We start from the raw sequence: 27,312 nt of genomic DNA, 5'->3' as shown, positions 1-27,312 counted from the left end.
TACCGCGGCTTTGGGCGCCCTCCCTGACTTTGGCGCAAAGCTGCATCCTCCTGGTGACGCCCACCCGACCAGCGAAGGCCGCTTGAACAGTGGCCCCAAGTCTGCAAACCCCTACAACCTAGGCCCGTGAGGGGCGGGGCCTCTTCTAGGGGCGTGGCCGTCAAATTGAATTTCCCCAATGGGGCACGAGGGTGGGCGGGATCCTCCCCAGGATTGGTTGGCGCCATGGCGCGGGGCGGGACCCGCGGGGTTGCTGGCGCGGCTGGACGGGCGGCGCTTGCAGAATCCCGGGGACGGTTGCTGAGCGGGCTTGGCATCCCGGTCGCGGCGCCTTCCGCCTGACCGCTCCTAATCCATCTGTTGGATCCCGAACGACCTAAGGTGAGCCCGTGCCGGGCGGGCGGGCCGGACTAAGAGGTGGGTGTGCGGACCTCCGGGCGGCAGCAGGATCCCCGACGGGTCCGAGAGTGGAACCCGGATAGGTGGACTCCCAGGGTTATGGGACTCCTGAACCTGGGAGCCCCCACCCATCCACAGGGGCTCTAACCCATGCGATAAAGTTCTGAGGCCTGGGGAAAAGACGCTCACGGACCTCCAGGAGGCTCTACGACCCTCAGGGGTGCTAGTCTGTGGGGGCAGAAACCCTGAGGAAGCTCCTACGTTCCTCTGAGACCCCTCGCAATCTTCGGGGACCTCACACTGTGTGACAGGGAGCCATGGAACTGGAGTGGAGCAGCGGCAGGAATCCCTGAGGAGAAAGAGACTTCCCTGGGAGTCCTAGATTCTGCGTTAGGGACCCCTGCCCCTCAGAAGACATGGGGGAACTCAGAGTGTCCACAGAACCCAAGTCTGGTGATTGCTAAGTGAAGGACCCCAGCAGAGGGCGGCTGGGAGGTTGCTACCTGTCCGAGCCTACAAGGATGGGAAAAGCAAGCAGCGACTTGAACAGGCAGAGTCCGAAGAACCCCAACTGTGTGGACTAGGACCTTCCCCAGACCCATTCACTGGATGGGATGACTCGACAAGTGACTGGGGAGGGGGAAGGGATGACTGAGTGATGAATCAACAGGAGCGGGGGCAATCCAGGGGCCATTTCACTCACCATACATTAACTAAGCACCTACGGTGTGTCACGCTGTGGGCCCTCAAATTCCAGAAAGATATTAGGGCTGCAGGGGGAAGGAAAGAGCTACACTGGGAGGCTGGGTCAGGATTTAGGGGGCCATTTTGATAGGCAGTGATAGAGCAAGAAGGAGTGTCCTGAGCCCCTGAGGGCACTTTGGAAGGGGACTTCAGAAGCTAGAGGTGGCCAAGATTAAATCCATTCCCTGCCCTCTGGGTCTTTGGGATCCTCCTTCCCCCATGACAATCCTCTGGTCCTCTCCAATCCTGTTTGCCTAAGTCCAGAAGCTGGACGGATCAGTTTCTGAAGGCTCTTCCAGCTGAATTGAATTCTAAGTGTGTGAACTGGCAGGAGGAGCGGGGTGCCTGGACACCTGGCTTCATGAGGTCAGGGCAGTTGGCATCAGGGGGAGGGCGGGAAGGGGAGGAGTGGAGAGGGGTGTGTACAGAGGGCTGTCCTCAAGAATTAGAAGACAGAATGTTACCTCCAATGGCTTAAGTTACCTGGGGGAATGAGAGTGGCAAAGGCAGCAAGGACTTGGATATGGGTTTAGCCCATAGCCAGAGGCTGAGCTTTTGGGGTGAGTGGGGGCTGGGCAGGCCCTGGGGATGGGTGGGTGGGGCAGGAAGCTGTGGAGTGTGGTGGGCACCCCCTGGTGGTGAGCACAGCTTGGGTGGGCCTTACTGGGCCCTGGCTTCACAATCCAGGTCCCTACCCTCCCTGTTTGATGCTTAGATATGGCAAGGGCCCAGCTTAGGCCACTCAGCAAGCTAGCAGTCCAGCTGGCTGGACTGGAACCAGGGACTCCTACTCTTGGTTTGTTGAGTTTTCCAGCACACTACCCTAGGGCAGAGGGCACCTCCCAGCCAGGAGTCACATCACAGATAAGGATCAAACACCAATGGATAATCATGGCTTAGAGGGGGAAACTGAGGCACAAAGCCCAAGTGCCTGTGGTTTCTAGAGGCCCCAGAAGGCCTGATTCATGTCTGTCCCCTGCAGAATTCCCTGAGCTGGTGTCAGCTGCCAAAGGCACTGGGGAACTCACCAGGAGGCGACGGACAGAGCTAGGGGCCAGCAAGATGGCGGACGAAACATTAGCTGGGCTGGATGAGGGAGCCTTGCGGAAGCTGGTAAGTGGTTCCATTATCCCTACTATGAGGACAGACAAGACAGGCCAGAGAGGCAGGGCCTGTCCAGGATACCTCTCAGCTGACAAGAGGAGGTGATGGGGGAGGGCGCAGGAGAAGGGCTCCGGGGAACAGGGCTGGGGCCTGTTCCGCGTGGCCGATGCAGAGGCCTTGGTGGCATGTGCTTGTCCATGCCAGGTGCTGAGGCCTTGTTCCTCCCAGCCCCCCACTGCCACCACCTGTTTAAATAGTAACTGGTAAGGACTCACCCATGTGCAGTCACAGGTGTGGGGAGGCTGGATTTGCCTCTCTCAAGCAACAGCCTGGGCAGTACCCACCCCTGGAGGCTGGCCCAATGATAACAGTAGCAGCAATGATTAATAAGCCAGGGCACAGCAGGGAGCAGTCTGGGCGCTAAGCACACCATCTCACAGAATGGTTACAGTAGCTCCAAGAGCCAGGAGGACACCGAGGCTCAGACAGGTGAAGTCACCTGCCCAACGGCACCCAGCTCGGAAAAGCGTGTGCCAGGATCCAAACAAACCCCAAAAGGGGTCATGGGGGACCAAGAGACCTGGATAAGTCAAGTCCAAAAGAGCCCATAGAGAGAGACAGGCCTTGGGGACCCTTATGAACACTGTGACATCTAATCTGTCATTTTTCCCACTCTGAGCCTCAGTTTCTTTATCTGTAAAATGGGAGGTGGGGGGAATGTGTGTGAACATAATATCTAGGTCCTACAGTTGGCATGGGGATGGAATGAGGCATGGGCCCAGATCTTGGCATGGAAGAAGGATGGGCCCACTCTATCCCCTTTCCCCAGCTTCTTCTTGAAGCCCGCCCTCCCCCCCAACACACATATCATGCACAGAGAGGATGTGGGGCAATATAGCAGGGCAGGCATGTGCCCACCAGCAAGGGCAGGGTGCACTGGAACTGGAAGAGGGGCCAGAGCTCCGCCCCCCAGCCCCTGACCCTTGTCCAGCGGGTAAATTAAAGATTTACCTTCCCTGGGAGAAGGCAAATGACCCACCCCACCCCCATACCATTTCTCTGGAGGCAGGGGCTGGAGCCAGCTAGCTCAGCCCAGTCACTGGGCAGTGCCCAGCCACTGCCATCATCTACCCAAGGCACTCGGCCTCTGTGTCCTCGGACAGCACCTTAGACTTTGGGTGTCTGCCACCGCCACAGGCGCTGTGTGCAGCCTGAGGGAGATGGGTTTCCAAAGGGTCCCACCACGTCAGCTCGACCTCCCATCAGGCAGTCAGAATCCTAATGTGGGTAGTGGAGAGAAAGCCAGGCCTTTGCTCATCCCCTTCTCTAGGGGTCCACTCTGAGGCTCAGGGTTCTCCAGCCGCCACCCCCCACCCCATGCGGGTTTGGGTGCTGGAAAAGGGTTTCAGAGAAGCCGGAGCATTGGCTGTAGTCCGCCCTCCCCCAACCCCGGCCCCCTCCCTGGGAAAGGACTAGCAAGACCCCGCCCCTCGTCTCGGGACCCCGGAGGTCTTTCCCATTTCGGGACCGGGGTCCTCCACCGCCGGGCGCCCGCCATTACTGCGCCCCAGCGCTGCCGAGGGTCCCGCCCCGGGCGCCGGCCTCCTGGCAGGAACTGAGGCGTCCGGAGCCGGGTTCCTCCCCGCGGGGCCGGGCCTTATAAGGGAAAGCTGACCCGAGCCCCAGCGTCCGGCCGATCTGGGGACCCGGGGACCCGTTCCCAACCTCGGCTCCTGCACATTCCTGCGAACAGGGAGGGGGGCTGTGCGGGATGGAGACACCTGGGGACACGAGCACCACGTGCTCCTCCGCCACATATAGGGACGCCCTCCGCCTCGGTCCCGGGTTCGAGATCGAGCTCTGACACTCACTAGCTGGGTGACCTGTGAACCTGGGTTTCCTCTCTGTAATCGGGGATGTTAAAGCAGGCGGAACCTGGGCGGCTTCCTGTCCTGCTGGCTCCTGGCTGGGCGCCTTGCACCGGGCTGCGTGGGAGAGGCGTGGGCGGTGCAGGCGGCTGAGGTCGCGGGGCCCGCGGGCCTTCAGCGCCCCCTGGCTAGGCCACGCTTCACTGCCGGCCGGTCCCCCATCGGTCAACTGGAGGAGCTGGAACTGAGCGAATGCCTGGAAAGTCTCCTCCGTAGTGCTGGTGGGGAGATTGAGGCCCAGGAAGACGCCGGGGCCTGTCAGACGCCCCCAGCAGCGAGGGTACAAAGTACCCGGAGGCCCGGCCCCCCGGGAAGAGGAAGCACCCTCTTTCCTCCCAGGAGAATTTCACTGGGCAGTTTCGGAAACCCCCCCATCTCCTTCCCTTTCCCCCAGTGGACAATGGCGCTTTGTACTTCCTTCCCTCCCAAGAACAGCCCCCTCCACTCAGGATGGTGGGGCCTGAGAGGACGGGGAACGCAGGACACACATCAGGGACACTGTGGGCGGACCTTTGTCTCCAGGCCCAAAGGGAAGGGTCATGCGGGAGGGTGACCAGTGGGATGAGGTTGTCCATTCCACAGCCCTGCCCCACCCACTCGGGGGATCAGACAGAGGCTCCCATTTTCCAGAGGGGAACACTGAGGCTCCCAGGGGTTGCAGAAGTGACCAAGTTCCCACATCAGGCTTTTTTCAGGGAGGAGAACCCCATCTCTGGAGCCCAGGGGGTTGGGAAGGGACACACAGGAGACAAAGGGCTAGTCATTGCATCTCTGAGCCTCTTTACCCTCTGCACAGGAGGGTCTGGACCAGCTGTCCCCTCAAGCCCGGAAACTCCTAGTGTACCACAGAGGGCTCTGGGCCTGAGTCAAGGCCAGGACTGAGGGTGGGAAGGTGAACCTTCTCCACCCCCCGACATGATAGGCCCCCTTAAGCCCCAGGGCCTCTCTAGTCCAGGCTGGAAGGGTCCCCAATATAGTACAAGGATCTTCAAGGTACCCACCATAGCAGACAGACCCCAGCCACAGAGATATCCTCAGCCCAGGGAAAGCCCTGGAGTCATGGAAACCTGGGTTCAAATCCTGGCTCAGGTCACTTGACCATAAGCAAATCACTTCCCCCTGAGCCTCAGTTTCCTCATCTGTCAAATGGGAGTAATAAATTGCCTAGGGTTTCTGTGAAGTTAGGACAAGTAAGGGGCTCAGCACAGGATCCAGCACATGGTTTCTCAGTAAATGTTACAGATGCCTCTGGGTATCTTGTCCTCACTTGCCCTCACTTCTCTCTCTCCCATCCTGACTGGTTGGAACCAACCATACATAGCTCCGCAAGGTGGGGGAGGACCCCAAGTCACTGCCCCCATCCTCACCCACTGCCCTAAAGGGAGGCCATTGTCCCATCTGACAAATGAGATGTTAACCAAGACCAGGGATGTTAAGGATATGATCCTGACCACCCAGCCAGGACTGGATTGGGGCTGGAGCCAGCTGGGGGTCCTGGCTTGAGCCTTCCGGGAGCCCTCCCATATCTCCTCAGGAATGTGAAGACTGAAGGCTCCCTGGAGGGCTCTGTCACTTGTCTCTACCCTCTTCAGACTGGGACAAGTGAGCTCATGGCTAAGCTGGGCCAGCCCACACTCCCTGCTGAAACCTTTCCCCCTCCCACCAGGCTCCCCTGTAGATCAGGAAGGAATGATGGGAGAAGAGACTAAAAAGGAAGGGAGAGGGTTCCTGGGCCTACCCCTGAATGATTTGGGGGTGGGGGCGGAGGAAATCACTTTGCCTATACTTGCTCCCACCTGGCGCACACCCACACTGGAGGCTTATCTCTGCCATTATCTTCCTGGGGGCCCTGGGCCTGTCCTCTCTCCCTTGAGCCACAGAGTCTCTGTAGGGGGTAGAGGAGTGAGCGGGGCAACAGGATTGGCTGACTGCCCAGAGAAGGTGCCCTTTCCTGGACCTGGTTAGACCAGCCACCCCCAATTTCCCAGGGAGTGACAGGCTAAGAAGCTGGTGGGAGCACCTGTCCCCCATGGATGCCCTCTCTAGGGCCCTGGGTGGACCCTAGTGCACCCAGGGGTGTTGGCCCTCCCACTCTGAGCCCCGGCCCCTTTGCCCCTTCAGTAGTGGCTAGAGCAGGACCAGTGCAGAGAGAACAACAGCCCCCAGCCAGGCAGGGAGCTATGACTCCTGAGGGCCTGCCCCTGCCTCAGTTTCCCCATCTGTCCAGTGTGGACGAGGCTGCCACCCATCAGCAGGGCTGTGGTACTTTGGGAGTCTCTCGTGCTCACAGCTAGATTCCAGCAGCCCAATCACCCTTCCCTCCCCAGGGACACTGTTAGGGGCCCATAGGATGGCCTCCCTCCTCCTGCCACGACTCCCTGGTTCTTGGGGGTTTGATGAAGGGCTCTAAGAGGCAGGAGTCGAGTCACAGGAATGAGCGCCTGACTTGGCATCTGGCACAGGTGGGTGGTTGCTGGCTGCCCACTCTGTGAATCTTAGTCCACGGTGGGGTGTCCAGAAGCCCTCGCTGCATGATCTGAGTCTCCCCCTGAGACCAAGTTTGGGTGGGCAGGCAGGCACATGACGGGCTTGGGGCAGAGGGAATGGAGACAGACCACTCATTGTGCCCCAGGCCAAGCCGTGGGCGGCCAGTGCCCGCCCTCCATCCCTGGCAGCCAAAATGACCTGCCCCTCACCACCCCTTGCCCTGCAGCTGGAGGTCACAGCGGATCTAGCAGAGCGGCGGCGCATCCGCTCAGCCATCCGGGAGCTGCAGCGGCAGGAGCTGGAACGTGAGGAGGAGGCCCTGGCATCCAAGCGCTTCCGTGCCGAGCGGCAGGACAACAAGGAGAACTGGCTGCAGTGAGTGGCGAGGGGTTGGACATGCAGGTGGGGCTGAATGTGCCAGGGCTCAGCTCGTGTTGTGCAGGCAGGCATGAGCCATGTGTCTGCTGCCCATCTGGGTGTGCAAATGGCAGCGCAGGCACGCATTTGGAGTACACAGGGATGTTGGTGGGCACGGACCACATGCCGGTCATGGTGTCCTGGCCACGCCCATGTGATATTAGCGCTCAGGTCCATGGGCGTGCATGTGCCAGCGTGTAGCCAGAGGGTGTGCACAGCTACCTGCCCCTCTGCCAAGGTTCCAGGTACCCTGTCCTGGCCTCTGCCCTCAGCCCACATCCTCTATGACCTGGCCCTGGCAATGGAGGTTATAGTCATGGTGTCCCTGCAGCTCTCAGCAGCGGAAGGCTGAGCAGCAGGCTGCTCTGGCGCGGCTGGCAGGACGGCTGGAGTCCATGAGTGATGTGGAGGAGCTGACCACACTGGTGAGGCCTGGGCCAGGGCAGGGGATGGGGGCAGGGCAGGTGAAGACCTGGACTCCACATACCCGTGGCCCACCCCTCACCTACAGCTGCGAGGCGCTGCTGAGTACGAGGAACGCAAGCTGATCCGAGCCGCCATCCGCCGTGTACGGGCCCAGGAGATTGAGGGTACGTGCCCTGCCCTGGCCCCACCCCTGCCCTGCTGCATGCTGCCCCCAGCAACGCCTCACCCTGACCCCCTGCCACTCACCTGACACTTCTCCCTTTCCCTCCAGCCGCCACATTGGCTGGAAGGTTGTGCAGCGGGCGTCCCAGCAGTGGCTCAAGAGAGGACAGCAAGGGGCGGGCAGCACACAGGCTGGACCGGTGTGAGGTAAGGGATGTGGGCAAGGTCCTGTGCCCATGGACGCCAGCAGCACAGAGCGCCTATGTGTCTTTGCTAGATTGGTACTTAACTGAGGGGGCCCCCAGCTTGTGTTTGGGGGACAGTGGGACTCTGTCAGGCCTCTGCCCACTCTCCCAGGCAATTTCTAGTCACATGTCTCCACTCCAGAGTTTGTCTCTACCCAGGCCTCCCCCGCAAAACCAGCTTGTCTACACTGCTCCCAGGTTCCTGACTGTCACTCATTACCACCCTGTTGACCTCCCTGCTGGCCTCCCCGCTTCCACACCTACCTTCCATCCCCACACTGGCCATCCAGCCTCCACTCAGCAGACAGAGGGATCTCCCTAAAATGAAAATCAGATCCTGGTACTTGCCCAGCTTAAACCATCTGAGGCTGCCCCTCCCCCTCCGTACAGCCCAGTTCCTTACCTTGGCTTATCAGGTCCTGCTGTCAGGGGCCAGTTTCGGCTCTGTTCTCCAGGGAGTGTGGGTGAGAGGTCGGGTCGTGCAGGTTCCCTAAGTGGCCAGCAGAGGCCGCTGGGTCCCTGGTCCTGGCAGGACTACCCACTAACCCCATAATTAACCAGGCAGAGGCCAGGGGTCAGGGGCCTCCACGCCAGAAATTGATTAAGTCTGGGAGTCCCCAGCAGGTCTCCTGCTGTCCCCAACCCCTGCCATTAGGATCTGGTCATCTCTGAACTGCCCTTGACTAGGCAGTGCCAAGAGGTTGGGAAGTGGGGATCAAAGACGGCCCATGGTGTGCCAGTGACCGTGCTTGTGCAGATGTGCCTGCAGGAAACCGTGTCCAGCCCCTCTGCTTTGCATGCCCTGCCCTGGGTGCCTGCCAGCCTGGAGAGCCTTGGCCACATCCTGTGGGTCTCCCACGGGTCTCCCGCAGGTGCCAAAGCCAGAGGAACAGGAGCAGCAGGCAGAGGTCCCAGAGCCAACTCCAACCCCCAATGGCACCAGCCATGACGTGACGACAGTGACACTACTGCTTCGGGCCCCACCTGGGGGCACACCCAGCTCACCTGCCTCAGCCGACAGTTCACCCCCCACTACCTCTCCTGAGCCTCCACTGGAGCCTGCCGAGGCCCCACGCCCTGCCACTGAGGCTCTGGGTGGCCCCAAGCCACCTCCCAGCCCGCCCAGGGCTGCCAGCCCTGAGCCCCAGGAGCCTCCAGCCACCCCCAGCACGGAGGGGCAGGTGGTCAACAAGGTGAGTCTAGATGAGGGACAGGGATGCTAGGCAGGTGAGCTCCCCAGTCTGGGAGTCAGGCCCTGCCCATGCCGTGTCTCCCCTGCAGCTCCTGCCTGGCCCCACAGAGCCCCCTGCTGCTGATGGCCCTACCAAAGGTCCCTCCGACACAAAGAGAGCAGGTAGGGTTCCAGCAGAGATAGCTAGGGGCATCTGCCTCCCTGGGCCTCCCCTTCCCTGCCTGGAAAATGGGTTCTTGTGCCTAGATGGCTCCAGTGCCCCTCAGGTCCAGGCAGGCTCTGACACTCCTCCCACTGCTCCTGAGGTGTCCCCACCCCTCCCCACCCCCCCACTCCCGCACCCATGGCCAGAGGCCTCCCTGCAGCCTTGAAAGGCAACAGGCCTCAGGCACATTCTTTTCCCCAATAAGGGAGTGCGCCCATCTCCCAGCTGGAGCCGTGGGCAGTGCTGGCCAGGGGGGTGTCCACCATCCCCATCAGCAGGGAGAATCTGGGCACCCTTCCTCTAGCCCAAGCCTAGCCCCAGCCCCCAGGAGTGTCCAAGTTATCCCGGGGTCAGGGAAGGAGGGGCCTGTAAGAGAGACGCAGCTGAGTGGGGAGGCTAGGAGCTGTGGGAGGTGCAGGATGGTCTGGGGAGGCTGGGGAGGTTGAGGTGCAGGAAGGGGTTGGGAGGCTGAGGAGGTGTGGAAGAGAGGACTATGAGAGGTGGACCCCACCATCCACTCTCCTCTCTCTGCACCCACATGGCTGCCACCGCCTTCCCATGCTGCCAGACCTGGCTGGCCCTCGCCCCTGCCAACGCTCCCTGTCTGTGCTGAGCCCCCGCCAGCCAGTCCAGAACCGAGGTACTGCCAGTTCCCACAACCCCGGGCTCTGGGCAGTCCCTGTCCCATCCCACCACTGACAGCCCTCCTGTCCCTTCTAGAGCCCACCCCCCTTGCCAGCGGACCTTCCCTGTTCCAGCGGGCTGGCTCCATACGGGACCGTGTGCGCAAGTTCACATCCGATTCTCCTATGGCTGCTGGGCTCCAGGAAGGCCCACTCCGGGCAGCCCTAGGTCCCTCGACCCCTGCAAGGCTCCCAGGCTCCTCCCACATCAGCACCACCCCTGCCTCCTCCTCCAGGGGCCCCTCCTCACGGGGCCCCAGTGACACCTCCTCCCAGTTCAACAAGGATCAGCGAGGAACAGCCCGGCCCCTGGCCCAACTTCAGAGCTGCCCCAGGGAGGAGGGCCCCAGGGGGCGGGGCTTGGCTGTCAGGCCCCTTGAAAACAGAGCAGGGGGGCCCATGGCCCGCTCAGAGGCGCCCAGTGCCCCGCTAGCCGTGGCCGTGGGCACTGCTGAGCCAGGGGCCAGTATGAAGACCACATTCACCATCGAGATCAAGGATGGCCGGGGCCAGGCCTCCACGGGCCGGGTGCTGCTGCCCACAGGCAACCAGAGGGCAGGTAGGCCTCCCCGCTGCCTCCCCACTGCTGGGGATGACTGCTTGCAGCCACCCAGCTCTGCACATAGGACAGATGCTGTGGTCAGGGCTCAGGGTGTCTCCAGAGGGTGCACTGGGCGCCATCAACCTGGACTGGAATTACCCTCACCCCACCTGATCCTGACCATAGTCCTTCTCCCTATCCAGAACTGATGCTGGGGCTGCGGGCGCCCCCCACCCTCCTTAGCACCAGCAGTGGGGGCAAGAGCACCATCACGCATATCAGCAGCCCTGGGAACGTGGCTCGGCTGGGCAGTGTCACTCACGTCACCAGCTTCAGCCATGCCTCCCCTGGTAGCCGAGGAGGCTGCAGCATTAAGGTGAGCCCTTCCTCACCCCACCAGCCTCACCGTCAGCCTGCTCATGTAGACTGCTTCAGGGTGCAGGGCTCTCAGGGCTCCTCTGCTCTGCTCTTCCCCTACAGCACACACAGGAAACTGAGGCCCACAGAGAGAAGGTGACCACAGTCCACAGACAGTTGGTGGCAGAGCTAAGGCCAGACCCCCACCTATCAGCCACTAGACATGTCAGAAGCTCACTCTGTACTGGCCTTAAGCTTCCCACATGATGATCTCTGGTCCTTACTCCAGAATTGGTCGGTTCATTCCTCGTGAACAGATGGGACAACTGAGGCTCAGAAAAGGGTAATAAGGGCTTGCCCCCCTCTTCCTGTAGCAGCCCCAGTGGCCCTGCTCCCAGCCTATACTGAACCTCAGCCCCAAGGTGCAGAGCCGTTCATCTGCTCATCCAAGATCAGCCTGGCCCGTTAGGAGATTGGAGATTAGTGATTACCATCTGCGTCAACATCTCGGGGTGAGGGGGGGCCTGGGCAGAAGCACTGAGGGGGGACAGGCAAGGGGGTGCCAGTCAGGTGAGGCAGCAGCCTAGCAGGTGCCACGGGAACTGAATCTGCCGCACCCTTCCATTATTCATTCTGGAGCCCGGGATCAGCTGGCTGGGAGCTCAGCCTAGGAAGGGTTCCCCAGCGGGCTGCCCAGCTGCCCAGGTAATGGCCTCTGTGCTGTTCCAGGGGCTGAATGGGACTTTGAGGTGAAATGGCTAGAGCCAGCTTTGGGCTTTCTCAAGGGTGATAGGGAGAGGGTGGGGGCAGGAAAGCACCCTTCACCTCACAGAGCAGGACCTAACTGCTCTCTGCCAAGGGAGTGAGGAGAGGGTGGCTGAGGCCCTTGGGGTGGATGGGAGGTGCCACAGGGAGCGCCAGGTATGACCACCTACTTGCCTCAGTTTCCCCAGCCAGAACCAAGGGGAGGCAAATCGCGTGCCTGTAATGCACTTGCTCAGAGTCTGTGGTTGGATCTGAGCACCAGAGGCAGGCAGAGGACATTTATCTCAGGGATAAGGCACTTGCTACTACAGATTGCTTGAAGTCCCGCCTCTCTGTGCCTCCATTGCCCCCATCGGTTCAAAGCTTTCTAAAACAGCATGGCATGAGGGCAGAGGACGCAGGCTCTGGAGTCTGGCAGACTGGGTCCTCACGGCTAATGCACGTGGTGGCCCAGACAGGCCCATGCCTTACTCCCTGCCTCAGTTTCCCCACCTATGGGGCATGGGGCCCCAGCCTCGGCAGTCCTTCAGACTTGCTGTACTGCCAGTCTGTGATCTCTGCAGGGCCAGGGCCAGGCCTGGCGGTCCGCCTGCTTGGGCAGGCCACCCCTCCCCCACTGCCCCCTCCAGAGGGAGCCCAGAATAGGTTTCTATTTGGGCTACAGCCCCAGCTGGCAGGTGGCGGGCTGGGAGGCCAGCAGGGGTGGGGCAGGCCCACTGCCCTTGCCTTCGCCCTCAGGCCAGCTGCAAAGACTGACTCTGCCAGACAGAAGCAGCAGTCCCTACCACTGCCCCCTTCGTCACCCCACCATAGAGCCCCCACCATCACCATGCCGGGGGTACCGGGGCCCAGGTCTGAGCTGGCCGCAGCCCTCGAGGAGAGATTGGGCCGGGCGTTGGAGGAGCTGCGGGCAGTGGCGGAGGCAGGCCGGGCGGCAGTGACCCAGGCAGCTGAGGCAGCTGGCTCGGCCGTGGAGCCGGTGGCCCGGGCAGCTGAAGAGCTGCGGGCGGAGACAGCAGCGCTGAGCCGGCGGCTGGATGCGCTGGGCAGGCAGGTGGAGGTGCTGAGCCTGCGGTTGGGGGTCCCACTTGTGCCTGACCTTGAGCCCGAGCTGGAGCCCAGTGAGCTGCTCCTGGCCGCTGCGGACCCTGAGGCCCTCTTCCAGGCGGCCGAGGATGCTGGGACCCCTGTGGCCCACCCGCCTGCCTTCAGCACCCGCCGCCGCTCCTCTGCAAGCCCTGCCCACAGCGGCAGTCTCGTAAGTCCTTACGGGCTGCAGGGAGGCGGGTGGTTTTGAGCCAGGCTCTGCCTCTGCTCAGTGACCCTAGGTGGCCTACCACCTTCTCTGAGCCTCAGTTTACCTATCTGTACAGGGGACTGGGGCACTAGCGCTCCAAGACTGAGGCGAGATGGTGCCAGGCTCCTGGCCCTGAGGCACACGTGGCGGCTGCCCTGGCAGCCCCTGGCCGGGGCCCAGCCTCCAGCCCCACCCCCACTCCCTGCCCCTGCCAGGCTGAGCCTCCCTGAAGCAGCTGCCACCTCGGCTCTCCTTACTCTTACAGCAAACAGAGAGGCCCTGCCAGGAGGGGAGGGGCTCTGATAGTTGGGCTGGGGGCTTGTCTGCAAGGGGCTGGGAAGATGCCCTGGGAGGGGTGGGGGGCTAGATTGGGGTTGGAGGCCCCTTAGGGGGTGATTCATGCTAGGGGGTGTGGGGAGCAGGGGCGAGCTTCAGAGAGGACTTGGCTCTGGGCAGCCCCGGTCAGACACCTGGTCAGGAGCCTATGGGCCCTGGTCCAGCTCCCTTGGTGTGTTGAGGGCGGGCATGTGCTTGCTGCCTGGGCACTGGCCCAGGAGGACCCAGGCTTTGGGAGCAGGCAGGACAGAGCACAGCCTGCCTGGGAGGGGGCTGGGAATGAAGCCGCAGAAGGAACTCAGATTCAGGAGTTAGGCTAGCTTCAGCTCAGATCCCAGTCTGCATCACACTTATAGAAGGACTGTGGGCAAGTCATGCAGCTACCCTGAGCCTCAGTTTTCCCTTCTGTTAAATAGGGACAGTAAAATACCTAGTGTTTATACAGTGCTCACCACTGAATGGAAATCACCATTATTGCCTCCCTTAATTTATTAAGACAGTTCTGGGTACATGGGAAGCCCTACAACAAGGTTCTCAGTACCTCTTCTGTGAGCCTGACATCAACATGGTCATCCTTGGGCAGGCAGTCCAGCTGGCTAGCGGTATTTCAAAGGCTGTGCCAGAAGCCCCAGGGCCTGGCCCCCTGTACTTTGGGGCATGGTTGGTTTCATTTACACCCCTGCTTAAAGTCCATGCCCTCTCCGCACCACACAGATGGAGCCAGAACCAGCAGAGCCCCCCTCTGCAGCAGTGGAGGTGGCCAATGGCGCCGAGCAGACCCGCGTGGACAAAGCACCAGAGAGGCGGAGCCCTCTGAGCACCGAGGAGCTGATGACCATTGAGGATGAGAGTGTCCTGGACAAGATGGTATGGCCAGATCTGGTGGACTGGGGGTTGGCAGGGGCCAGGGCCAGCAGGCACCAGATAGGCAATGACAGGGACTCTGTCTGCAGCTGGATCAAACTACGGACTTTGAGGAGCGGAAGCTCATCCGGGCTGCGCTACGTGAGCTCCGACAAAGGAAGAGAGGTAGAGAGCCCCATGCCTCCCCCTAGATCCAGCTGCTCCCCTCATTGGGGTACATTTGTGGACACTCCAGCTCAGTAACGCCCTCCCCACCTTCTTCTCTAGACTCAGCTTCTCCTTTTCTAGACCCAGCTCTTCCCTTGCCTCCTTTCCCCAGATCCAGCTGCTCCGTTCCCTAGCTGCTTCTCTCCCGCTTCCTAGACCGAGAACCAGCTTCTCTTCTCCTTCCTAGGCCCAGTTACTCTCTCCCCCAGCTACTCCTCCTTGCTTCTCCAAGTTCTGTCAAGTACTCCTTCCCTGAATCCAGATACTCCTTCTCCCAGCTGCTTCTCTCTCCTCAAGGTCCACCGATGACCACCTTAGCCTCTGCTTCCTCCCTGCTTCCCCTTCCCTGAACACAGCTACTTCCTCCCCAGACCCAGCTATTCCTTCTTCCAGATTCTAGATTCATTTGCTTCTCCAGATACTCTCAATTACTCCCTCTCTGGATCTAGCTGCTTCCTGCAGGGCCCACGGATGGCCACCCAGCCTCTATGCCCGCCCACCTGCTTCTTCTTTAGGCCCAGTTACCCCCTTTGTCAGCTTCTCTCCCAACTACCCTTTCCCTGGATCGAATTGCTTCTCAGATACCTACAATCACTCCATCCGTGGATTTAGATATTTCTTCCTCTAGCTGCTCTTCTCCCTGCTAAGACCTATTTGAAGGCCTGCTCAGCTACTGCCCTCACTCAGCTTCTCCTTCCCTGGCCTCTGCTGCTTCCTCCCTAGATGGAGATACTCCCTCCGGACTCAGCTTCTCATTCCCACAGAAACTCCCTTCTTGGACCCAAATACTTTCCCTTTGAGTTCAACTATTCCATGTCCCCTTGTTTCTGAGTGCACCACACCCCGCCATTCCCTCCCAAGTTATAGCTACCCCCTCACCCCCAGCTACTCCTAGAGAGGACCGTTGTCCCCTGTGTCTTCAGTATTGCTAACAAGTTGCCCTCCACCCCATCTGTGTGCCCCGTGTGCCTGTGCATATGTGCTTTGTGGGCGATGGCGGCCTTCTGGGCATGCGTGGGGCATTCCCCGCCCAGACCAGCGGGACAAGGAACGGGAACGGCGGCTGCAAGAGACACGGGCCCGCCCAGGGGAGGGCCGTGGCAACACGGCCACCAAGACCACCACGCGACACAGCCAACAGACAGCCGATGGCTCAGCTGTCAGCACTGTCACCAAGACCGAGCGGCTCGTCCACTCCAGTAAGGGGCTGAGCAGAGATCAGGGCTCAGGGTGGGAACATGTCTACCTTGCTGGACCCTGTGCCCCTCACACCCTTCCTTTCATCCCTGCCCCCGCAGATGATGGCAGACGGACGGCCCGCACCACCACGGTGGAGTCGAGTTTTGTGAGGCGCTCAGAGAGTAAGGCCGCCTGGCGTCTTCTCATGCCTGCCTGCCAGCCCACCTTCCTCAAACTCTCTCCGAACTTCCATCTGTGTGTCTCTCTGTCCAGCCGTCACTTTCTCTTCTCTGCCTGTGGCTACCTCCATCCCTCTACCAACCTCCCGCCCCATCTCCCACATCCAGCCCAGGACCTCACCCTGCTCCCCTTCCCCTTTCTTGCAGATGGTGGTGGCAGCACCATGATGCAAACTAAGACCTTTTCCTCTTCATCATCCAAGAAGATGGGCAGGTGAGCACAGGTACCCACTCCCAGACCATGGAGGAGTCAGTGTCTCAGGGGACCTCACTGCACACCCATTCTACAAGAGGGGACACAGCTGGGGGGGGCAGAGTGGGAGTCAAACCACTCCTGCTTGCCTTGCCATCTCACCTAATTCTCAACCGCACCATGGGGGAGGCCAGAGATTTGCTCGGGGTCTTAGAGAAGCCTCCTCACCACACTGAGCTGCTGGTGGCACTGCCACTTCCCAGTGTCTACAGACCATGTCCCATGTCACAGAGCATCTTTACATCTTAGCCCCATGAAGGTGGGATACACCCGATGTTATAGAGCATTTTGGGGCAGGTAGGATCAGAATTCAGGCTGGGAACCAGAGGGGTCCAGGAACTCTGAGTCAGAGACTTATATTCAAGTCCTTGCGCTGCCCCCCATGCTCTCTGAAATCTAAGGCCAAAGGCCTCTGTTTCCTCATCTTCAGTGGAAGTGGTAAGAGCCCCTCCATACTCTTGTGAAGTTTAAAATGACACATAGAAAAGGCTCAATAGACACTAGCTATTATTATTATTACCATTACTGTTATCACATTGGTTGTCATTATTAGTTGATAGGGCCCAGAATCTAAGCTCACCTGTAACCTGACGATACAATGAGCCTTCGCAGAAAACTCCCCAGGGTCCAAGTCTGTTGAAAAGAGCTTGGCTCCCATTTTCTTGTCGTTTGAGCCTCAGTCTACTCTTCTGTAAAATGGATGTGATGAGAGCACCTCCCTTGCTGGCCGGCGTTGCCGGTGGTGAAGATACCGCAAGAGAGTAGGATCTGGAGTGTGACAAGGCCCCTCCCTTGACTCGTGGGGATCGAGGCTCAGGAGCGGCCCTCCCCGGCCCTAACAGTGGCATACCCACCCCTCAGTATCTTCGACCGAGAGGATGAAGCCAGCCCGCGGCCCGGCAGCCTAGCGGCGCTGGAGAAACTCCAGGCAGAGAAGAAGAAAGAGCTGATGAAGGCGCAGAGCCTGCCCAAGACCTCGGCCTCCCAGGCGCGTAAGGCCATGATTGAGAAGCTGGAGAAGGAAGGCACCGCTTGGTGAGCAGCAGTTGGCGGGGCGGGGCCGCACGGGGCGGGGTCTGGGCTGTGGTGGGCGGGGCCAGAGACGAGAAGGGAGCGGCTGGAGCTGTGGGGGGCGGGGCCTGAAGGTAAAGAAGGCGGGGCTGGGGCCTACTCGGTGGGCCGATGGAAGAGGCGCCCCTTGTAACCCCGCTCCCGACACCACCCCCACAGCAGCTCTGGCGGACCCCGCGCAGCTGTGCAGCGCTCCACCAGCTTCGGTGTCCCCAATGCCAACAGCATCAAGCAGATGTTGCTGGACTGGTGCCGAGCCAAGACACGTGGCTACGAGGTGAGCTCTGTGAGACCAGGTGGCCAGGCGAGGGCCTCCTCACCCTCACAAGGCCCCAACTGCAGCTGTACCCTTCACAGCCACCATGTCTGGCAGAGAAGATGGGAATTCCTCTTCTGGGATGAAACAGGCTCAAAGGACACATAACATGCCCTACATTCCAGGATAAGTGATTAAGGGGCAGGGCCTAATGAGGGCCCTTGGATTGTGGGCACAGTTCAGGGCCAGACCCCACCCTTAGAGTCCCCTCCTCATTGTTCTGTCAGAGGCACTGGGTAAATTTCTGTACATAAGGGAAGGAGTGATGAGGGCATGACCATGGCCTTAGCTGGGTGGTGCTGCGCCTCTTGGTCACTCTGTCCCCCTAAGCAACAGACACGGGAGTTAACAAACTGAGTTGGAGGAGGCTACCTACTGTGCAACCTTGAGCAAGCTACAGGGCCTCTCTGAGCTCAGTTTCCCTAGATCTGGATTACCAAAACACTGGAGGATGAGGACTTCCCCAGTGGTCCAGTGGTTAAGACTCTGGTTAAGACTTCCACTGCAGGGGGCATGGGTTTGATCCCTGATTGGGGAAGTTCTGCATGCATGCCTCATGTGTGGTTAAAAAACAAAACAAACAAAATACTGGAAGGTGGAGGACATAGAGAGCTGACCAGTCTTCCCACTACCCATAGCATGTGGACATCCAGAACTTCTCCTCGAGTTGGAGTGACGGAATGGCCTTCTGTGCCCTGGTGCACAACTTCTTCCCTGAAGCCTTCGATTATGGGCAGCTCAGCCCACAGAACCGGCGCCAGAACTTCGAGGTGGCCTTCTCATCCGCTGAGTAAGTGTGGGTCCCAGCCCTGCTGGTGTCAGCTGGGCGTCTGGGGCTGGGCATCTGGGCCGGGCCCAGCTGCCCTGAGGCCCCCTGGAGCTGGTCAGCTGCACTGTCATTCAGTGGCTGAGACCCCCTTCCCCAGAAAGCCCCCATCCTCTTCCACCCCACCCACCTGTTGCTGAATGTGCCAGGTGCCCACCGGAACGAAGGAGCCAGAGGCCCGCCTACCAGCCCAGGCCAAGGCCCATCAGGTGGCCCTGTCCATATCCCCTCCATTCTCCCTCTGCCCCCTTCTCCCTCTATCTCTCCCTTTCTCTGTCTTGCTCTCCTCCCACTATCACCAGAGCTTCCTGCTCCCACGGGATCCCGGCTGGAGATTCCAAAAGGAGGATCCTGGCCCGGGCACCGTGCCCGCCCAGCCTATATAGGTGTTGCCAGAGGCTTATATAGGACATCAGCAAGCCCTCCACTTTGGAATCGTTGCCCCATCTGCTCACCTCACCCTCATCACCCTCCTCCATCTGTCTTTCTCTATCTTTCTCTTTCTGATTTCCCCCCGGATTTCTTCCTCTTTCTCCTCCCTCCACCTCCTCTCACGCCTCCCTCACCCCCCCTCCCTGGGGCACGGCCCTCCTCTCCAACCTCAGCGCCAACGCCATCGCCCCCACCCCTTGTTCCCTCCCGCTTGCCCCGAGAGTTCTCTGCACCTGTGACTGATCTGGCCCCCCACCCCTGTCTGCATTGCACACCATTAGTGATGGGTAGTGAGCGGCACGTCCACAAAGGGGAGGGGGCATGCGGGGGGCTGGCAGACTGCAGCACTGAGAACGTAACTGAACTCATGTCTCTGTGTGTGTATGTGTGTGTCTCTCTGTTCTCCTCCCCTCTCTCTTTTCTGCCTCTTCCCCTGCTGCCCCGCTCGGGCCCCGCCCCCCTGCCCCTTCCCGGCCCCCTACCCTCCCCAGGACCCATGCGGACTGCCCGCAGCTCCTGGACACAGAGGACATGGTGCGGCTTCGAGAGCCTGACTGGAAGTGCGTGTACACGTACATCCAGGAGTTCTACCGCTGTCTGGTCCAGAAGGGGCTGGTAAAAACCAAAAAGTCCTAACCCCTGCTGGGGTCCCACGGTGAGGAATGCCGCCTTGCTCCCCTGTCCCATTACGCTGCCCCGCTGGAATCTGCTCAGTGGGGCACAAAGAAAAGCCAGGGAAATGGCAGGAGTGGGGGTGGGGAAGCAGGGGGACCCTGAGAAGAGCCAGAAGGAGCCAGGCACGGCCTTATCTTCTGTTCAGGACCTCACAGGCAAGGCTATTCTCCTCAATGGGCAGTGATGAGCCAGGTGGGCAGGACTGAGATGGAGGAAGCCCAGGAGGCCATGGGATCCCCGGGGAGATACCCGACCCAGCTGGCAGGTCCAGGACAGCTCTCAAAAAAGTGCAAACTAAGCTGGCATCTGAATGACAAGTTCAGGCTTAAGGAGAGGGAGTCCCAGGCAGAGGGATCAGCCAGTGCACAGGGGTGGGGTCGAGGGAGGTGGAGGGCATGGCACACCCAGGAAGGGAAGGAAGTTTATTTAGTCTGGATGTGAGGGGGAGGAAGGGGTCACAGTCAGGAGTCTGAACTTCCTTCTGAGGACAACAAGAGTTATAAAAGGTTTTCAAACAGAGAAGGGATATATGTGGTCTGGTAGCATTGAAGAACAATCCTTGAGTGAGGCCTGGATGAGGGATGGGGAGGGGAGGGGATGGACTAGACAGTTAGAGAAGCTTAAGCGGAGGGGTGGGGTTTTTGATGGACCCACTGGGGAGGGAGAATGAGGGTCAGGGAAGCCTCCCAGGCCTCCAGTTTGTGCACTGGGAAGTTGGGGGTGCCATGCTCCAAGTTGAGGAGCTCAGGCGTGAGGCCAGTTTAACAGGAAGTTATTTCTGGTGGGAGTCCTGGATCCCCAAGCCAGCTGTGGCATTTCCTGTCTGGTCATCTCACCTCAGGGCCACAGTAGAGAATTCAGATCCTGCACTAACTGCCCATTACAGACCAGGAGCTCAGAGGAGAGAGGTGGGCTCAGAGCGTGCCAGGGGTTGTTAGGTCAGAGCTAGGGCCAAAAACTGGAACTCCAGACTCCCCACCTTGTGGCTGTTTTCCTTGCCCCATCACTTTTCCCACCCATTTTGTAGGGAGAAGAAAAGACGAAGGCCCAGAGGGAGAAAGGGGATTGCCTAAAGTAATGTGAATCAGGGACAGAGCTAGCAGTGCACTCAGATGCCCCTTGGGGCCTGGAGCCATTGTGGGGGGCAGCCCACACGTGCACACATATACTCAGAGAAGCTGTGCAGGTGAGGGAAAGATGGGCTTGGTGCTGTCTCCAGGTCATATATGGACTTAGGAGCTGCTGCCCAGCAGGCCAGCCTGGAGGGAATGGGCCCCAGTCCGGCCCTGTTCCAGTTGGAAAGTGTGACTCAGCCGTGCTGTTGCTCGAATTGCCTGGTGTTTGGCCTGTCACTGGGGCAGCAGGAGCCCTGAGCCGTGAGCCCCGGTGTAAACAATGGCTTTATAAGGTCTCCAGGGAAGACACCAGAGATGGGAGGGAGCTCCACTTTGGGAGAGGCCAGGATCCCTGGGGAGATAGCCACAGCTGGAAGAAGCTGCAAAGAGAGGCCGCCTCTTCACCATAGTACAACTGAAACAAGCTGGGGCAGAGACAACCTCAAGGGCACATAGCACCTCAACAAGAGAGTCAGAAACCTCTCACTCATCCTAGGTGCTTCCAAGGACTCAAATGAAGCAAAGAATGACTATACTATTGCAGAAAAATGGGGAAACTGAGTCACGGGGCAGGGTTTTCTCTAGCTTCCACAGCTGGCCAGGAGTAGAGCCTTGACAGAAACAGGTCTCCTGTTTCCCAGGCTTCTTCCCCAAAGGAGTCCTGGTGAGCTGAGAGTAGGCCCCAGCCCTTACATTGTTTGACATTGAAGGTCTGACCTTGAAGGCACAAGATGGAAGGTAGTCCTGGGCCCTTGGGTGTCTTGGGAACAGGAGCAATTCCTGCCCTCATGCCTTCCTTGCCAAAGGAAACTCACTTAACAACATTGACAGTGCTAACTGTCATATATATGCCAGGCATGGCACATGGGAGGGAGCAAGTCCTGCCCCTGAATGTGATGTAGTTGGTCCAGTTCGTATTGATTGGGACACTCATCTGCTTCCCCTGCTCTACCCAAGTGGGTAATAAGAGTTAAAGAACTGTCTCTCAGACATACACACACACCTCCCTGGCCACCATCTCACACAGCAGGGATGTCCCTTGAGGCAGATGGGGGTTCTCAGGCTGCTCTGCAGGAGGTACCAAGCCAGGGAGCTGGCAGATAATCCTGGGCCCAGAGGGTCACTGGAGTGGGTCCTGGGTGCAGGGAAAGATTTGAGGCCCCTTGGGTACAACGGCCCAACTGAGAGGCTTGTGCCAGCTGGAGTGTGCCATTGAGGGTGAGAAGGAGGCGGCCCTCCAGAGAGAAGTGGGTGGGGTCTGGAGTGAGGACCTCCCCCGGGCTAGGGGTTGAGACCCCAACCCTGTGCTGGGTCTGCTGCGCCTGGGCGCAGGGATGGGGCAAGGATCTCCTCCTTAATCTCCACATGCCTTGGCCTTGCTCCCCACAGAGGTGCCTCCAGGCTTGGGTGGCTGGGGCCTGGGGCTTCTGCCTTCCTAGAAGGCTTTTCCCCCATTCAGTCGATCAGGAGTCGAGTTTATGGAAGACCAGCGGGCTGCGGCGTTGTAAAGACCTCTGGGTAGAGGGTCGCCGCAAGAGTCGGGGCCGGCACTGACAACCACCCCCGTGCCCCCCTCCCCGCAGGATGCTGGTGGACTGCGTACCCCTCGTGGAGGTGGAGGACATGATGATCATGGGCAAGAAGCCCGACCCCAAGTGCGTTTTCACCTACGTGCAGTCGCTCTACAACCACCTGCGGCGCCACGAGCTGCGCCTGCGCGGCAAGAATGTCTAGCTTCCCCACCGCCCGCAAGGCCGCAGCGGCAAGCTGCCCCCACCATCCAGGCACCGTCCCCTCCCTGTGCGCCTGCCCACCGCTGCCCTGTCTGTCGCGACACCTTTCCACGCATACACACACAGCGTTTTTATAAATTATTGGTTTTCAACGACCCTGATTCCTCTCTGCCTCCCTTGGGGGGCTGAATGGAGGGCAGCTGGGTAAGGTGTGCCCACGTCCCCACTCTGGCAGCCAGGCAGGCAGCTGGGGATGCGCGGTCTCCTATGGGTATTCGGGGAGCTCTTATTCCTCACCCGCCCGCATCAAAGAAGGAGTCGAGTCTCGCTGAAGGCGGAAGGGGATTTAGTGGAGCTGGGAAGGGAAGAAAGAGGGTTAGGAGGGACCCCCGCAACTCCATCCCTGCTGGCTCGGGGACTGGGCGTCGGCCCTCAGCGAGGGTGGTGCTCCCGGGCCGCTGAGCGCTTCATTCTGTCCCCAGGGCTCAGGCAGGGTGGTGCCGCGTCCCCAGACCTACAGGTCAGCGCGGTCAGGAGCGCCTTCGGCGGGCCTAGCGGGCGCCCGCAGGTACTCTGGGGGCACAGCCTCGTCGGGCGACGCCTTGCGGTAGAAGCCGAGCTCCTGCACCAGCGCGTTGATCTCCTCGCGAGTCATGTCGCTGAGTGGGATTCGCTGAAGCAGAAGAGGGGCGGGGTCAGCGCGCCGGGCCCCGCCTCTCGCCCCTCCTCCCCACTGTCCACCTCCCCAGGCCTCACCTCCAGTTCCTCAAAGCGTTGGCCCAGCAGCACGAGCTCCGGGTCGGCCCCCGGGAGGTGTTTCATTACCAGGTTGTGGCTGGAGATGGTGTTAAGGTGGGTAGTGGTGGGCGGAGGCAGGTGGGGTCTCCTGGGGACTTGCCGATGTGAACACTACCTCGTCTGCCCAAGCAGGGCAGGGATACCCATTTACACGTGAGGAAATTAGGTTTCGAAGAAGTAAGGGGGTCTCCTCTCTGTGCCGGTGTCTGTGGCAGTCATCACTAGTCAATTTCTCTTGCCAATCCAAGACCACCTCAGAATTCGCTGGGCAGCCACTATCAATCAATCCCACTTGTTAGTTGAAGACCATTTGTCATCCCTATCTGTGAAGTTAAGTGGAAGGAGATTCTTGCAGATACCCTCCCCTTTCTCCCTCCCCAAGAACAGAAAGAGGATACTAGAGTGGGATGTCCTGGGTGACGAAGGCCTTCACCTGGGGAGGAACCAGAACATCAGACCCCAACCATCTCCAGGTACCAACAGGAAACTGAAGCCCAGTGAGGTCACACAGCAAGCAAGGTGTAGGCTCCTGACTCCCAGCCCAGGGAACCTTCCCCACCCGGTCATTGGGACCATGTTGCCCACCCCCAAAGAGGCTCAGGGGGGACAGAACTGGGGATCCCTTCCTTCAAACTCACCTCCTTCAGGCGATTAAGCTGTCATCCCCCACATGTCTGGAGGGGAACAAAATGGCATAGGTCAGGAGTAACACATCTACCCTCACTCTCATTCCCCAGCTGGGCATTGGATTGAGCTGTGAATTACTCCCTGGAACAGCAGTTCCTAAGATGTGGAAGTGGAGGCCCCTTGTGGGTAGAAGGAGGAACTCTGTACAGATGGGAAAGCCGAGGCCCACCCACACCAGAGGAAAAGAGGAGCAAGACCAGAAACCCAAAGGAAACTTACCAGCCTTGGGGCTCTTGCCTGCACAACTTACTGACTCTTGACCCATGCCCAATGCCCAAGAGAAATGATCACCCTACCCCCTCAGGCCATAGAGACCTGGACCTGGTCTTTGGCCCCTAGAACCTCAGGGTGGAGGCAGACCAGAAGGAAACAGCTCAGAACTTCCCTGAGAGGCCCTATTAGAGACACCTACCATCTGGTCCCTACCTCATCCGGTGCAGAGCTGGCTCTCCCTGCCACCTGCAGCCTAGCCCTACAGACCATCTGGTTGCTTCCCCAACAAAGGAGGCTGGGAGGGCCCCTCCCTGTACTCCCTGAAGGGGAGTCCAGACCCCAGAATTACCATTCTAGTCCTCCCTCCTCCCCGCCCTCGCCACCCCCCTAGCTTTTTTCAGGCAGAAAACCAAGGCCCAGAGAGGGTCTGTGATGATCCAAGTTACACAGGGACTTTGGTGGGGCATTTCATGGCAGGGGAGGGTGGGGGGATTGCTGAGGAGTAAGAGTGGTAAGGCAGTTCCCAGCCAGGTGGCAGGGAGGCTCCCAGAAAGTCTCCTGTCTCCCAGGCAAAGGGAGTGAGACCAACCGGAACTGGGGTGGGGAGGAATTCCAGGAAAAAGAGAAGTGATGGGGGGATGGGAGGTTGGACTCCAGAGGACAGATTTGGGAAAGTCATAGGCCGGAAGAAGTTAGGGGACAGGGCCAATGTGTCTGGGGCCCAATGTCTGGCCGGATGGGGAACTGGGGAGGGTTTCAGATTTCCAGGCCTCAAGATCGGTGGTCTCGGGCTTCCACGGTGGGTGCTGGGGCGTTCTGGGGCTGGGGAGTGGGAGGGACAGTCCTGGTGCCGAGGGGGACATGGGAGTCGGGAGGGTCCTGGGTCAGAACGGGCGGTGATTCCAAAGCCAAGGGGCCACGGGGTTAGGGGTCGGTGGTGCCTAGCCTGGGGGCCGCCGCACTCACCTCTACCCGGCCTCGGGCCAGGCCGTGTAGACGGTTCCAGTCGGGCCGGAAGGCGGTGGTGGCGGCCGCGACTGCCGCGAGGAGCAGCAGCAGAGGCGGCGAAAGCAGCGGGAGGCGCATTGAAACCCGGCCGAAGATGATCCGCAAGCTAGAGGTGAACCGTCCGGCCACTGCGCCACGTCTGGGCCCGCGAGCTGGCCAGGTCCCTGCTTGAGGTCCCACCCCGCTAGGGACCACGCCCCCAGCTCTCGGTCTCCGCCCAGGGCCTGCGTGGGGGCCGCCCGCGCTCTCCCGGCGGGGTTTGGGCTCCTCTCTGGCCCTCAGCCCTTTACTTTCCCAGCCCCGAGAGTGTCCACCCTCCCTCTGCTGACAGAGAGCATGGACGCTCCGACAGGATGCGGCCAGGCAGTGCCCCCTCATGCCGGCAGGGGGCGCGGGCGGGATGCGGACGGACACGCGAGTTTCTGGGTCAGACACCCGATTTGAAGATGGGGAAACTGAGGCCTGGGGAATCCTTTTTTGTGTTTTTTATTTCTCTGGATGAAATTCCGATCTGGATTTCAATTTCCTGAGCACACGTGTGGCGATGGGAATATTACGTCAGTGCTGGGAGGATAAAAGGGTTAATACACATTAGAAAGCTCTTTAGAACAGTACCTGGCACAGTACCTCAGAATGGCCCCATGAACTCCGTTTTACAAGTTAGGTAACAGACTCAGAAAGGTAAAACAATTAAGTTGTGGATCTGGGATTTGAACCTAAAACATGCCTGTGTTCATCTCACCAAGACAAAGATAACTAGATCAGCATGCTACTTCCTCTCTTCAAGCCTAAGGCAGACACAGCACATTGATCACAATGCTCTTTCCCACCGAATCTAGCCTGGGACTCAGAATCCTCCTCAACATCAAACCAAGGCTGCATTATGACCAGTTTTGCCTTCCTGGGCCCCTTCCTTTATTAAAAAACATATATTAAAAATTGGATTTTACAACTGCTTTGATTTAATAAAATGAATGTAATCCAGGCTGGATTCATGATTACTTATTCATTTTTTTCTTCCGATTTTAAAGGAAGTTAAAATTAAAATATTTTTGTGGACCCCTAAAAGTATGATGGGCCCTAGACACTGAGCCTAATGGAAAAGTCAGTTCTGCCCTTTGTTCATACCCTGCTACCTCCCATTCACTGACTTGATTGTGAAGATATAATAATAATAGACTTAGGGCTGTTATTTAATATCCATTCTCTATAAATGCATGAGGACACAGTAAATATAATTGGTTCTATCCAGATTATTGAAATGACAGGCTATGTCTAACACTCTATTTACTGCAGTGGAAGTGGGAATTCATCCAAGCTTTCTGAAAGGCAATTTGACACAGTAAATCAAAACCCTAAAAATATTTCTTCTACCCAGTATTCCACTTCTCAGAATTTGACCCAAAGTAATCTTCAGAGAGGGAATCAATTGTTAGGTCAAGATGTTTATCAAGACACTGTTTATCATGGTGAAAAACTGGAGAGAAGACAGAAGCATGTCACAGCAGGGGATGAGTTAAATAAATGGTGATACCTCCTTAGGGTAGAGAACCAAGCAATTGTTTAAAATGATGCAGCATACTGTTGAATGACATGGAGAATGTTCATAGTTATGGTATTAAATTTTTTTAAAAAGCTATGAAACAGTAATATCAGCTGGGAGTTGCGATGCTCTGGGCTGCAAGTCAGAGAAACCTCAAGTTTAACTGGCTTAAACAATGAAAGGAATCTGTTAGCTCAAATAACAAAATAGTCCAGGCAGGGAGGGCTTCAGGTGAGGTTTGATCTGGTTGGTAAAGCCACCAAGACCTGATCTCTTTCCATTCTGCTTCTATAACATCAGCTTATCATTAGCCCAATTACCTTCATGGTGTCAAGATGGCTGCCGGTAGTAACCAGTACCACCACAGACTTCTTCATTCATATCTAAGCAAGGGGAAATCTTTTTTTTTTTTTTTTTTGGTAAACTTCTCAGGAGAGAAAACAAGCTTTCTTTCCCAAAACCCCCAGCAAAAGTCTCCTTATATCTCACTAGGTCCATCCATGATCTAATCAAGTGTCTGGGGAAATGCAAATGCTCCCTGGCTTAACCAGTTGGGACCCATTCCTGAAGATTGTCAAGGATATGAGCTGCAATGGATGTATGGCGGCAACAGAGTAGCCAATGGATTTTATAAAATATGTATATATAAATACATACGCCTTCACCAAAAACCATAATCTAAAGGAAACAACCCAAGAAGTCAAAATGGTCATCTCTTGGTAGATGAAATTATAGGTGAATTTTTTTTCTCCTTTACAATATTTTTCTGTGTTTTCTATAATAAACATGTGTTACCTAAACACAAACAGTAATATTTGTTAACAAAAAGAATGGGTCATATGCCATGGGTTCCCTCTACCCCACC

At 58.5% G+C, this 27,312-nt stretch overlaps 2 protein-coding genes across 9 annotated transcripts; one reads left to right on the top strand and one right to left on the bottom strand.

Annotated features, from left to right (window-relative positions):
- Positions 1-286: 286 nt before the first annotated feature.
- SMTN (smoothelin) lies at positions 287-22,353 on the top strand. Of its 8 annotated transcripts, XM_060310440.1 has the most exons (21): positions 287-381; positions 2,126-2,256; positions 6,889-7,037; positions 7,411-7,504; positions 7,591-7,669; positions 7,777-7,874; positions 8,785-9,105; positions 9,194-9,266; positions 9,878-9,949; positions 10,030-10,551; positions 10,737-10,909; positions 14,003-14,155; positions 14,242-14,317; positions 15,394-15,558; positions 15,658-15,720; positions 15,925-15,991; positions 16,892-17,065; positions 17,261-17,378; positions 18,056-18,207; positions 19,167-19,330; positions 22,049-22,186. In XM_060310440.1, the coding sequence occupies exons 2-20, from the start codon at positions 2,206-2,208 to the stop codon at positions 19,309-19,311; spliced, it is 2,745 nt and encodes a 914-aa protein (XP_060166423.1). In that variant the 5' UTR covers positions 287-381; positions 2,126-2,205; the 3' UTR covers positions 19,312-19,330; positions 22,049-22,186. The 8 variants fall into 8 exon arrangements, with proteins under 8 accessions (XP_060166423.1, XP_060166422.1, XP_060166421.1 ...); XM_060310439.1 differs by lacking the exon at positions 19,167-19,330 and having other exon boundaries at positions 17,264-17,378; positions 22,049-22,353; XM_060310438.1 differs by lacking the exon at positions 19,167-19,330 and having other exon boundaries at positions 22,049-22,353.
- Positions 22,354-22,527: 174 nt separating this feature from the next.
- On the bottom strand, positions 22,528-25,242 carry SELENOM (selenoprotein M). Its single transcript, XM_030860838.3, has 5 exons — positions 24,863-25,242; positions 23,635-23,670; positions 23,395-23,429; positions 22,955-23,033; positions 22,528-22,871 (listed from the first exon to the last, which is right to left on the bottom strand). Exons 1-5 carry the CDS (start codon positions 24,980-24,982, stop codon positions 22,713-22,715), a joined length of 429 nt encoding a protein of 142 aa, XP_030716698.1. The 5' UTR covers positions 24,983-25,242; the 3' UTR covers positions 22,528-22,712.
- Positions 25,243-27,312: the final 2,070 nt, after the last annotated feature.

The sequence above is a fragment of the Globicephala melas genome, chromosome 13 (genome assembly GCF_963455315.2).
Source record: "Globicephala melas chromosome 13, mGloMel1.2, whole genome shotgun sequence".
NCBI lineage: Eukaryota > Metazoa > Chordata > Mammalia > Artiodactyla > Delphinidae > Globicephala > Globicephala melas.
Note: the sequence above shows the minus strand (reverse complement) of the source record. Positions and strands in the feature narration are given on the sequence as shown.

What these genes read in the sequence shown, in the direction of transcription:
- SMTN (XM_060310437.1), top strand. Translation starts at nt 2,206, where the DNA reads ATGGCGGACGAAACATTAGCTGGGCTGGATGAGGGAGCCTTGCGGAAG. An exon ending in ACAGGCTGGACCGGTGTGAG is followed by an intron (nt 7,875 to 8,784) that starts GTAAGGGATGTG and finishes GGTCTCCCGCAG; the next exon opens with GTGCCAAAGCCAGAGGAACA. An exon ending in CTCCGACACAAAGAGAGCAG is followed by an intron (nt 9,267 to 9,877) that starts GTAGGGTTCCAG and finishes CCATGCTGCCAG; the next exon opens with ACCTGGCTGGCCCTCGCCCC.